This window comes from Falco naumanni, chromosome 2, assembly GCF_017639655.2.
Source record: "Falco naumanni isolate bFalNau1 chromosome 2, bFalNau1.pat, whole genome shotgun sequence".
NCBI lineage: Eukaryota > Metazoa > Chordata > Aves > Falconiformes > Falconidae > Falco > Falco naumanni.
The window spans coordinates 24,177,836-24,191,469 of NC_054055.1; the positions used below are offsets into that span (position 1 = coordinate 24,177,836).

General features: G+C 38.7%; 1 protein-coding gene across 1 annotated transcript in view; it reads left to right on the forward strand.

Annotated features, from left to right (window-relative positions):
* Positions 1 to 13,634, forward strand: part of TRPC6 (transient receptor potential cation channel subfamily C member 6) — a 98,321-nt gene that overhangs the window by 60,810 nt on the left and 23,877 nt on the right. The window contains exons 3-5 of the mRNA XM_040584497.1: positions 7,875 to 8,060; positions 10,229 to 10,393; positions 12,962 to 13,175. Of these exons, the coding sequence (XP_040440431.1) occupies positions 7,875 to 8,060; positions 10,229 to 10,393; positions 12,962 to 13,175 (565 nt within the window). The remainder of the gene's footprint in view (positions 1 to 7,874; positions 8,061 to 10,228; positions 10,394 to 12,961; positions 13,176 to 13,634) is intronic.

Genomic DNA, 13,634 nt, shown 5'->3' on the forward strand with positions numbered 1-13,634 from the left:
GTTGAAAGCAGGTGCTGGTATATGATACTACTGTGACAGAGCAAGACAGATAGACTTCACTAACAGGAAATCAAACCCCTCCAAAGCAGTAATAGAATAATTTCCAACATTGTGTTAGGAAGAGTTTGAAGTTGCCATGACCATTATTTAATGTTAATTTTCTTAGCAGTGGCATAGTTCGCAAGGCCATGAACCCGTCTCTGCTCAGCCAGCCTCAGCTGAGATGCTGCAGTTCTGAAGCAATTACTCTTGACTTCTGCTCATAGGTGTATCTTTGTGGCACCAATCTGTTGTAAGAAGCTGAAATATTTCTTGGAGAGGGAAAAGGAGCAGGAATGTGCAAAAGGATCTTAGAAAAAGCAGCTAAACAGCTGGCATAGGAGCAGAGGATAATTTTTACTTTTTATCAATAAGATGAAATTCTGGGAAGAGCATTTCAGCTTAAAGCAGAGAATGAATGTTTTCCCCATGTATTCCCTAGTTTTCTACTAGGACCTCAGTGGACTGTGATTTCATCCACTACTTTCATGTAAAATTCAGAGAAGAGTATTTAAACCACATACTGTTTTTTCTTTCTCTTTAGCAGCTGCTGAAGATGTGAACAAAAGGACTTGATTAACTCAAAGGGGAGTAAAATTAGAACAGAACAGAAAAACATTTTTCATACACCATCAATGCAGCCTGTTAAGTTCACAGCTATGTTGAGATAAATAGCATATCTGATTTGTAGGGACTCTGTAGCTCCGTTTACCACAGTTGGAGCGACACAAGCTAAGATTATTATAAAGATAAATAAAATCATAATCTGCATCATCAGCAAGAAGTGTCCTTCAAATGTATGCTGCAGTACACAATCCATGAGATGAACTGGTAGTGCAGTATTTGTTCCTGATGCCACTAGAGCAGGGAATGGAGCACAGGGATGGGAAGGGGTGGGCTGGTTCAGATCACAAGCTTCTGCAGGCTGCCCTGAAGTGCCATGAGCTCCTACCAGAGTGACTTGGTTTGGTAGCTCCTCTTGTCTCAGTTGCCTTCTCTAACATTAGAGCTCCACTTCCAGCATAGTACTGTATAAAGAATTGCAACAGAGTTTTTGAGGTACTGTCCATCAGCAAAAACAGGAGGCTTGACAAGAGACAGAGCAGCTCCATATTGCTTGCTGTTTGTCAGCCAAGCTCTGCTGTGGATGTATGTGTTCTTTAGAGTAGAGTGAAGGTGAATAGAAACAATGACAAGCAGGAACACAAAGCAACATGGAAATTTAACTCTCCCTGTGGTGGTTTGACCCTGGCTGAATGCCAGGTGCCCACCAAAGCCACTCTGTCACTGCCCTCCTCAAGCAGACAGGGAAGAGACAATATAACAATAGGCTTGTGGGTCAAGATTAGGATGGGGACATCACTCAGAAATTATGTCACAAGCAAAACAGACTTCGGCTGGGGAAAATTAGTTTAATTTATTACCATGAAAATCAGAAAAAAAAAACCCTTCCCCCCACCCCTCCCTTCTTCTTGGGCTTTTGATTCCCAGTTTCTCTATGTCCTCCTGCTGAGCAGCACAGGGGATCGGGGCATGGAGGTTGTGGTCAGTTCATCACACATTGTCTCTGCTGCTCCTTCCTCTTCACACTCTTCCCCTGCTCCAGCATGGGGTCCCTCCCATGGGAGACAGTTCTCCTTGAACTTCTCCGACATGAGGCCTTCCCACAGGCTGCAGTCCTTCTGGAACAAACTGCTCCAGTGTGGGTCCTCTGTGGGGTCACGAGTCCTGCCAGTAAACTTGTTTCAGTGTGTGCTTCTCTCTTCATGGGTCCACAAGTCCTGCCAGCAAACCTGCTTCAGGACAGACTTCCTTCAGGTCACAGCCTCCTTTGGGCATCCACTTGCTCTGGCATAGGGTCCTCCATGGGCTGCAGGTGGGGATCTGCTCCACTGTTAACCTTCATGTGCTGCAGGAGGACAACCTGCCTCACCACGGTCTTCATCACAGATTTCAAGGGGATTCTCTGTTCCAGCACCTGGAGCACCTCCTCCACCTCCTTCTGCGCTGACCTGGGTGTCTGCAGAATTGTTGCTCTCACATATTCTCACTTCTCTCTCTCACCGGTGCAGATGTTTTTTTTTCCTTCTTAATATGCTATCCCAGAGGTGCTACCACCGTTGCTGGTGGGCTCGGCCTTGGCCAGCAGTGGGTCCATCTTAGAGCCGCCTGGACATGGGCAAAGCTACTGGCACCTTCCTTCACACAGAAGCCACCCCTGTAGCTCCCCTGCTACCAAAACTTTCCCATGCAAAGCCACTGCATCACGTTTCATAAGGCGCAGGCAGCTGCCAACATAAGGTCTTTTGGGAACATTTTTGTAGGTACTAAAATCAAGTGGTGGTTCTGGATAAATATCAAAGACCGTGGAGTACATTTATACATGCATTAATGAGAGTTAACATTTACCCTATCAATAAGTGATAACATTTACAGTATTTGGACAGTCTGGGGATTGACTGAGAAATACCTGGCTTAGGTTCAGTGCAGGCAGTACAAAGGTTGTGTGTACAAGTTGCGGGGAAATGGATGCTGACATCTTCACTGAATCTGGGCTTGTTTGTGCTCCTGCAAGCTCATATCCCTGTATTTAGCAGCAATGTATTTAAAAATTATTACCCTTACTTTATTTCAGGAGTTTGCCACAATTATCTCGACAGTGTAGTCCCTGCATAAAGATGTGGGTTTTGTAAAAATGTGTTACATGTGTTAGCGTAATCAAAACAAGTATGTTGTTAGTGCATAGATTAGCTGGACATGGCAAAGCTTTAGCTCCACCTAGGGTTTGTCTGTGCCATTTAAAGTGTTTCAAACCTTAGCTAAATGAAAATTGAACTTTCTGATAATACGCTGTTTTAAAAGTCACCTGTTGTATAGTGACAATGGGGTATTGTTGAAGAGCAGCTCCCTAGCGTGTGCCAGTGGCACAGATAATTCCCACGTCTTCCTCAGAGGCAACAGAAAGGGCAAATGCTCAACTGTGATGCTGGTTTTTCTGTGACTATCTTAAAAATTACTTCCCTCTCCTGTCTTCACCATCAGTTAATGTCAGAGATAACAGTGACCATGAAGCTGTGATTTGCACAGAATAGGAAATGCCATAATCAGTGGAAACCACTATTCTCTGGAATAAACTCCTTTCTTTGCTGCAAACCTCTGCAGCAGCGTCATCTAGTATTACGTGCCTGCTGCGTTTCATTGCAGGTATTGTTTTTACAAGTGTTTTGGGGGATCATTCTTTATTAGGAGCAAAACCAGAAAAAAGTAGAAGATGACTTCTGAAGGAAGACTAACTGGACAGATGTGTCAAGCACAGTGTAGGAGCATATGCCAAGCAAATAGCAAATTCAGGCTTCCTGAGTAATTCTGAGATCTTCTCTGAATGCCATTTAATTTACCTTTTTATGACATGGATAAGTGTGTAGCTTTTACAAGGTTTGATGTTATACAGAATATTTTTATTTTGGGGGATTGTTCTCATATTTTCTGTCATCTAAATAATTTGCCCACCTTAGAGCTAATATCTTTACTATGTCCATAAGGATGTAGGTGATATTTGACAAATGTTTTCCTGCAGAGATGTGGCCTGGAGTTTTGAGAGGGACAGCTGTGGCCCAGTGCTGTTCAAAATGGATAAGATTTGCGTTTAGTACAAAGTCCACTGCAGCTATAATGGCAACAGACTGTTTTATTGTTTAATGGGATGGTGTGGAAAATGTATTTTTAAATTAAACATAGATATGTTACTGTTTGCTGTAGATTAATACCCCTAATAAGGTCATCTGAGTTTGCTTTTCTGATGAGAAGTAAAATCCAATTTATCATCTCAAAGTCTGATTTTCTGTTAGTTTTCATTTATACGACTGCCGTTACAGAGATCAGATCCCAGCCTTCATCACAGATACTGTCAGCTCTCTTAAAGAAAAGGCATCACCTTTTAGAAGAAAGAAATGAGGCACTAAAGGAGTAAGGACCAACTCTGTAAAGGGAATAATGTGTTTATCCACCTACTAAGATGCCTAAATCTAACATTTAGGTCCCACTTACATTCAAAAGGCACTCTGAAATCCTAAATCCTCATACAGCAGTATCCGTGCTTTTGGTTCACTAAGCAGGGCCAGGATGTGGTCTGGAGCACTGCTCCATCTCATCTGTGGGGTTCAGTGTCAGCCTGTGTCCTGAGAGCATTTTCATCCCAGGCACAGTCTGGGGGGAGCAGGAGCCTGTGACTGGTCGCAGGAGGCTGCGTGGAGAAAGCCCCTTTCTTTGGGGAGAAGTGGCTGTGGTGATGCCCTTCTGCTCTCCCGCTTACGTGGTCAGAGGTAAGGCAAATCATGGTCAGCTGAGGTTTTCAGTGACCATGGCCTGCTTGCTGCCTTACCTGGGACACCAAGACAGTCTGTGGCTACTCCTACCACAAAAGACAGGTGACCCCTCTCAGCAGCAGCCACTATCACCCCCACCCTCCTGCCATTCCTCTGTCACCAGCATCTTGTTCCCTTGGTTCCTCATCCCCCACAGCTCACCCCAAATCATCACCTTCCTTTTGATGAGTGGGAGCAGCCTATGCTGCCCCCTCATCCTTGGTGTGGCAAAATTTGGCAAAATTGGGTTTTTCCTAAACTGCTCAGGAGCTCTGAACCAACATTGCCACATAAGTAAAATAAATGACACGCACGCTTTATTGTAGAATTAAGGGCTGATTATTTTTAGAGCCTCCAACTGTAATTTAATTGCTAACTACCTTCTCAGGTCTCCCAGGACTGGTTTTTTTAGTTCATTAAGTTTTACATTTTGCAGTAAAGGAGAAATCATGGAGTTATCTACGTGCCTTTGACAATTTTCAAAAATAACTTAAGCCAAAACAAATGACCATGTTCCCTTGGCTCAATGGTAAGAGACATGTGAGACTGTGGGGGAGGGGGAACTTCCATGTGTGACAGAGAGACACTGAGATGTCTTCAGCGAGAAGAGTGTATTAATCACTTCTGCTGTTGCTACGTATTTAAGTGGACCAAGGAGACCAGGGGCAAAAGGCAGCCTGTGCAGTAGTCTCTGCAAGTTAACACTTTTGATTTCTTAGAAAAAAAGTTGCCTGGCTAGAGCTACTTGCCTTTTGTTCAGATGCTGACAAATCTTCCTGTAGCAGTTTAAGACATTATCATCCCATCTGTCCTCCATAACCTTCCCCAAAAGGATAAAATCTTCATACATCTCAAGACAGCAAACTGCAAACTGGAGCAGGGACGTGCGTTGCCTTCAGCTGACTCTGCTGTCTTACAACCATCCGGTGCCATGGCTGGCAGGGAGGTGGTGATGCTGGGCCCTGTTCCGTTCCCCAAAGCTCGTTTGCTGCAGCCTGACTGCTGAGGACATTTCAGCTACCACCACTGATGACAGCTGTGGCCGTGTTTCAAAGGAGGGGAAGCTGCTTTACTGCATTTGCAAATGAGAAAATAAAATGATGGAGTTTATGGATGAATTTACTGGGTGATAATATATACTGTGATACTGTGTACAAACCTAAATTCAGAAGGGATAATTTTGCAAAATATGAATGAGGGTAGCTGGTTATTTTTAAAAGTGCCCATTCAGTATTCATTTTGGTAAACAGGACTACGCTCAGAAAAAAGCATGTTCTTCATTAGAGTAAATTATTGTATATGAGTTTTTGCTTTGAGACTACCCTAAGTCATTGGATTCCACCATGGAGTGATGGTCTCCTCACACACTCTTTTGAAAAATCCATGTCATGTTTCAGTCACCAGAGCTGGAAAATACTGATGAAAACTGTGAGTGTGCATGTATATACATATGTCCTACCAGAAAATATGCTCATACCAATATACTACAAATCTATTACAATATTTTGTACTAGTTATTTATGAAGGCCAAATGATTTTGTTCCTCAATTTATTGAAAAATACTCCTTTCATTTGATGTTCAAGGGTCAGATATCAGTTTGGAACAGTTCATGGTGTGTAATTGTGCAAGGGTGGATAGGTTGGCTCTATGTTTTCCCTTTGTGAATCGCAAATGGCTACTTTTCCTTTCATTTTGAAGAAGACATTTATGCATTATAACAACTGAATACAGAACTGCTGTTACAGAAATGAAAGCCAAACAGAAGGTCATATATTACTCTCAAAAAATATCTTTCTGTAGGGTCAAGAAGTTAGGATTTTGGTTAATCTCTCTTGTTCCTCTTCTGAGAGGGAAAACAAATGGTAAAATAAACAGCATGTCATGAAATAGTTTTAGTATTTAGCCTCTGTTGTCTTTATAGAGAAATTACATTAAAGTTCTTTTCTCTTTTATGACAGATCTGAGCTCTCTTGCTTACATTATATTATTAAAAAGATAAATCACTAGCAGTTTTATGTAGGCATACAACAGTTGCTATAACTATTTGTCTGTGAGTGTTTGCATCCATCGAAGTAAAATGAAATGTAAAACTTGAATGCCATCCTTTAATATAACCAAGTAATAAACTGGTATTGTGGGTGATAAACCACAAACATGCATAAAGTACACCCTCAACAAATAAATTAGGGTATTACGTATACTAAAAATAATGGTTTCTTTTCCAGCCTGTGCATTAGATGGCAGTTAGTATGAAGGAAGTAATTAAAAAGAAGGGACTAAACAGAGACTAAGAGTGGGAGAAGGGGGAATGCTGTGAAGAACAGACCAGAAGAGGGAAATGTGTCACTGTAACATGAAATAGAGACTACATGAGCAGTCCCGTATGGTGTGGGGTGGTTGGGAATTTTTTTCATTCTTTTGTTTGGGAAAAATTCTACAGTAATTTCATCTTTTTAAGATGTTAAAATTAGCAGAGATCATGTTGACACATGTATGAATAAATCTCTTGTAAGATCTAGGCCAGGGGCAATTTATATGTACACATTTTTTAGCTTTAGATATACATCTATATTTATATCCATCTAACTTCCTACCTATCTAGCTATGTTCATCTTTTAAGACCCAAACACAGCTGCAAGTAAGGAGTGGTTAACAAACTGGATTGTAGTGATCAAAATATATTTTTCTGTTTTGACTTAACACCTTTTGGAAAACAGTGGCTGAGAAGGGTATTTGGTAGCTGAAACAACTGAACTTGAAGCTGTAGAGCAACGTTTTGGCTCACACAGCAAAGTCTGTCATGAGATATGCAAGCTAGAGAGCACTGAGTTGAAGTTAGGGATGTGATATCACCAGACTATCTGTAGCATTGCTGACGCTGTTGCTGGACAAGAACAATCAAATTAATGTTTGCAAGCTAAAAGAGATGTTGAAAAATGAGAAAGATAAGATTTACAAGACTAATTCAAGCCTAAGAAAATTCAATATATTTACATAATTCTCAAGAAAGTTGGGAAGTTGTTTAGGTGTGTTCTCTGTAGGATACTCGTCTTGTCCAACTGAGATCTCTACAGTGTAATGTTCTACATCTGAGCTAGTTATCTAGACCTCTGTGACAGTCAGTGAATAGAGAAATTTCCCATGCTATTCATCTCAACTTGAAATAGTCATTAAAATATGACATACAGTATTTCTTCAAGTGTTTTTTTTTACTTCCAATTGGCTCTAAAGCAAGTCTGTAGAAGTAATTCAGGTGTAAAAATTAATAATGTAAGACAAATCCTAGTCTTCGAACATTTAGGGGAAGCACATGCCTGATAACGAAGTGCTGTTAATCTACCAGAAAAAAAATACATAACAAGATGCAAACAAGCTATTGATGCTCATAGACATGTAGCTGGGATGTAGAACTATTTATCTCATGTTAGGTATAAACAGCAAGTTATCTTCTTTCTTCTTTTCTTTTCTAGAATGATTACAAGAAATTGTCTATGCAATGCAAGGATTTTGTAGTTGGACTCCTTGATTTGTGCAGAAATACAGAAGAAGTGGAAGCTATTTTGAATGGTGATGTAGAGATGAGCCATAATAATGGAGAACATGGTCGCCCCAGCCTTAGCCGCTTAAAACTCGCCATTAAGTATGAAGTTAAAAAAGTAAGCAATTATGTTGATCAGACATGTCATGCTAGTGGTATCAAATTGTGCTGTTATTAAATGTTTATGTTTTAGTAGCCTATGACACTTAAATGAACATTTGGGCCCTTCTGTAGAGTGTATTTTACAAACAAAAGAATCCTTGCCCCAGATAGCTTGCAGTATAAACAAGAAACATGTATACTGGTCACAGTGAGTATGAGAGCAAATGGCTCTAAAAAATGTGTAGCTATATGCAAAATGTGTAGCTATTTACTTGGGTTTAGTTTTAATCTATTTAAAAAAAAAAAAAAAAAAAAAAAAAGATGGAAGAAATTTGCATTACTTCTGCAGCCTGGAAAAGCCTAAAATTTAATAAAACCCAGAGGATAGCACAGCAGTCCCGTGCACTGCGTGATAACAAATGCTGATACACATTTTTGTCAAGCTGTTTTGTCTTACTCAGAAAGTTGAGAAAACAGTGAAATCGCGTGTCTTACAGAAAATATGTATTTGTCTGTATAGAGGATCAGAGACGCAATCTAGGAGTAATAGTACTGTGGTTCTCAGCTGAGAAGAACAGCAGGCTCCAGGTAGTGTCAGATACGGAAGTTATTGTCCCTTCTTTGTCATGCTTTCATTTCTACTACCTAATGCTCTGGTCTGCATCTGAAAAGGGCTCAGCAAAACCAGTTGAGTTAGTAGCTGCACCAAGACCCAGAAAACTTCTCTTGGATAATTTAAGTTGTAAAGTTCTGGGTGATGTGTTTGTAAACCAGGAAGAAATGATTTGTGTGGTGAAGTTTGTACAACCGAAGATCAAGAAGGTACAACTCAGTACTATATTTCCCAAGCAGATTACCCTAAAGTAGGGTGACAGAGCAGCAAGAGCTTTGATAAAACTTTTCCAACATAATGAAATGGATCAGATCAACACTGGGAAAATAAACATATAACTAACTAGCTAAATAAATAAATAAACCTTATTTTAACAACAACAGCAAAAAAAAAAAAAAAAAAAAAGAAAATCAGGACTCTTAAAAATCCAGTCTGGACTGAATGTACAGGTCTAATACATACAGATCTAATTTATCAGGGAAGAGTTTCAGATTTTTTACAGAAATTGAGTTCACATCTCTGGGGGACACCTAAAACATTTATATGTGAGGAGTATGTATGTGTTCACGAAGGGAAGAAAAGAAGAAAACCATTTTGACTGAAAAGCACCTACCAGTATATGAACACAAACCTGCAAAACACTTGGCAAGCTACAGTCACTAAGGAAAGCTAAACCAACTTTTGAGGAGATGGTGCCATGCTGATCTTGTCCTTCATAGTATCTGAGTCTTAATCCCTCCTTGAATGTGAACTTTCTTTCAACACTTCCTCCTACCTGAATAAAGGCATTTCTTGCACCTTCAGCCAGTCATCCTTTAAATATAGAGGAGTATTCTATAAAAAGACCACCTAGATTCAGTTAAATTTTTATTTGTATTTCTAGGTCTAGACTTCTAAATTTACAGTGCACAATAATCCACTCTTTATTAATATCTACCTTTGTGAGATGCTTCTTATACTCTCCAGAGGTTTTGAGAGAAAAGAGGGTTATAGGGCAAACTTCTCAGTTTTGAGGAGTTTGTCCAAAAGATTCCAGAACCAAGTTATAAATAGTCCTTAGCTGATTTCCTGCATCAGTAACAGCTATTTTCTTATGCCAGCTGAAAAAAAAATTGGTATTTTCCATGTTAGCATGTGATGGTATGGCATATTCTTTGTTTCATAACTAAAGACTATGTAGCATCCTTTGCAGAACACAAAGACCTAAAGTTTTGGAATTTCTGAAGTAGCAGCATGAAAATTATAAATGTCGGAAACAAGTAGAGTTTGCCCAAATAAAGTTTGTGTTTTAATTACCCTTGGATGGAAAATAATAATTTGTGATGGCACACAGTGTCAATAAAATAAGAGGGTTTTTTATGTTAAAAAATCTATTGTTGCTGATAACATGCCTGCATGATGGGAGATTATGCTCATCAAAAACCATTTTCTTATACCCTTGTTAATGCTCCTTTTAATGTAAGCCGAGTTGTTGCTATTCCAACTTTGTTAATGAGTTTCATATCACAGTTATTTTAATAAAAGATATTCTGATAGCAATATTATTTTTGTGCTCCTTTTCTTTTTTACAGTTTGTAGCACATCCAAACTGCCAGCAACAACTTCTCTCAATCTGGTATGAGAATTTGTCAGGGTTACGGCAGCAGACCATGGCGGTGAAGTTTCTGGTTGTTCTTGCTGTTGCAGTAGGACTGCCATTCCTTTCAATGGCTTACTGGATTGCTCCTTGCAGTAAGGTCAGTCCCTGGAATCTTGTAATGGCCTTTTATTAACTCCTGTATCATCTGCATGTAGATTCCTGTCTGGCAAAGATGAAGCATGAGTATAAATTACTGGCGTGCTTAAATAATACTTGAGCGATATGTGATTTTAAAGCTGAGTTAGAATGGAGCGGCTGCAAGATTGCATGTTTTGACAATTGTAGTTAAGACAGATAAATACTGTGTTAAATGCAAAGTATATTAAATTAAATTACAATGGTTGAGCAAGAGTTGCCTTGCAAAAATTGTATTTTAGAAACAATGAATCAAACTATTCTTCATTTGGTTGTTGCCATAGTAGGCAGATTCAGAGGATCCTCATTTCCCATTGATTCAGAGCTAAACTAAGTTCAGGCTGTAGGTTGGTTCCAGTTACCTCAAAGGCAGTTTTATTTTTGATGATTAAAAATTAATAGCTAAAAGTCACTGAAACATGAATGCTAGAGATTTAAACAATCATCACCAGTTTTGTAGAAGTCAAAGTGAACTGTGTTGGCTTGTCAAGACAATGCTAATACTTGTTATGTTTCATGAGGTTTTTTAAGCAGTCACGCAGCCTCCCCTGCATCCATTTATAATGCACTGTCTGGATTTGGGTGCTACCGGTGTATCTGTTTTGGATGATATATAGCATGGAAAGCCTTTCCACTGAAGATGCGTTACAATCTGTGTCCAATTTAAATGGACACTGATGGAAAAATTCCTTTGAGAGTGTGTTAGAGGGAACAAATGGGATCCTGTAAGGATTATTCAGCACATTGTAGTATAATATCCACGATTTTAGCACATTGAATCCTGTGGTGAATACAATAGTTCCAGGGGAAGAGGAAGTTTGAAAGAGAGGACTGAGTTCTTTGTGGGTTGTTTTGATTGTTCTCTGAGAGGAGAAAGGTGGGCCTTTTTTTGTTTGCCATATTTTTAATTTCTTTCAGTCTGGACAATAAAAATCAGTTATATGATTTTCACTTTTCTGTACAGTTTTTAGGATTTTTCTGAATAATTTTGTCTTAAAACACACCTTGGGATTCAACATACTTCAGTAATTGTTTTTTCAACTACAGCAGTGACATTATCTGTTTGTCATTCTCCTTTTTCAGTGTTTTTTTGGATGTAAAAGCTATTTCAGAGTAGCTTTTTAAAGTCAAGGTTCAAGGGACATCCTTTAAGGTTTCACTTCAAGATACTTTATCGTTTTCTAACTCTGCTTTATTGTTTGTTTGTGGGTTTATGACTGTTCCTTCCTAGCTTGAAATAAAGTCTTTCCCCATGACAATTACCTGTCCTCTTTGTACTTCATGCAAAATAATTGGTTGTTGAAGTTCATCTCATGAAGCTGATGGAATATTTTATTTAATAAAACACAAAGTAATTTCATTGGGTGAGAAACATAATGAATGTTATGGGTTTGCAAAATATAAAAGAGAAACAAGATCAAGTATTGTGCCTGCTAACCTTGACAGTGTTCCTTTAATAGTATCTTCTTTTTAAATTTGTCTGATTTTCTTAATGTTGTCTGTATTTGAGACCTTACCATCGCATCATTGGCTGCATCCTCTTATTCTGTGTTTCTGTAAAAGCTGACTGTAAGGACAGGAAAATTCTGACTTTAATATTGAAACAAGCGTAGTGAAAATATGAATACCAGTAACTTATTTTTCTGCTTTCCCCTCCCTTTTCCAGATCACAGATTATTATATGTTTCAGCTGAGATTTGTGACACTTGCTTTCAATTCTTGTCAAGGAATTTTTGTCAGATACAGATATTGTCTTAATCTAAAATAAAAAGGTATTTTTCTGCAGCTGCCAACTAAGTGAACAAGCTAAAACTTTTACTATTAATACAGGCACTCTCAAAAATAAATAATTCCTAAAAATTCATCCTTATGTGAAGTTGTATGGAACTTGTAGAGTTTTTAAGTGTTGCACTAAACCATTTTAAAGTTGTTCTCAGTCATGACAGAGTTGAGGACATTTCCTTTAAAGGAGTCAAGAAGGAATTAAGACACTACAGAACTATAAACATAACCTCGTGGGGCCTCATGACTTTTTATTTAAAAAATAAAGTTGAGAAAACTGGACGATAACTGGGCTACATTAAGTATCACGTCAGTCAGGAAACAGAATTCTTTAGTCATAATCCACTTTGGTGATAATTTAATGCTTTTAGTTAAGTGTCAAAATCTTACTGTTTTGCCGCCTCATAAGGATGACTAGCATGTAAGACGTTCAACAGCTATAATATTTTTTTCTCTTGATTACCTATAATAGACATAGATGCCCCAAAATAATTATAGATTTTTTTCAAAACATTGAGTTAAAAATACATATGCAATGAAACAGGTAGAATATCCCTCTGAAAACAGCAAATAAGTAGAAACTTTAAAAGGTGACTGTCAGTATGGCATTACAGTATACAACTTTTTCCAAGTATTTGTACCTGTGTGTTACTGAAATACATATTTCTTGTGTTACTGTTCTTTTTATACATTTTTATTTTGGAAGAAAGCAATGCAATATCCTTCTGTTTCATAACCTCTGTTACAGCTGGGGAGGATAATGCGCGGACCATTTATGAAGTTTGTAGCCCATGCAGCCTCTTTCACCATTTTTCTTGGTCTACTTGTCATGAATGCAGCTGACAGATTTGATGGCACCAAACTCCGACCTAATGAAACAACAGGCAATGTAAAGCAGCTATTCAGGATGAAAACATCCTGTTTCTCATGGATGGAGATGCTCATTATTTCTTGGGTAATAGGTAAAGAGTAATTTTCAATTAACTTTGTCTTGCTATGGTTTCAGTGAAGCTGGACCCAATTTAATGCTTTGCTCTTCATGTTACGTGTAAAAACTGCAACAAAGGGATTTTACTCAACTGGCTGCATTCCCACATTGGCCTCATGTTTCTTATTGGATGTCAGCAGGATTCACATGTGCCTAGTTAATCACAAACATTCAGTTGAGGACTTGGGTGAAATCTGAATATGAATTAGTTCTTAGTTCGGTTTTATGAATATCACTGGAAAGTGTCAAACAGTTTTATGGGATTTTTTTGAGTCAGGCTGTGTCAGCTCCCAAGGGGAAAGATTTCTACACCAACGGCTAAGATTTTTGTGTCCAATTGCCTCCTACTGTTACAATTCTCTCATTTTGCAAGTATGCCTGCACAATTAATGGTGTGTAGCTGAATGTATTATTGACAGAAGAATATAGACCC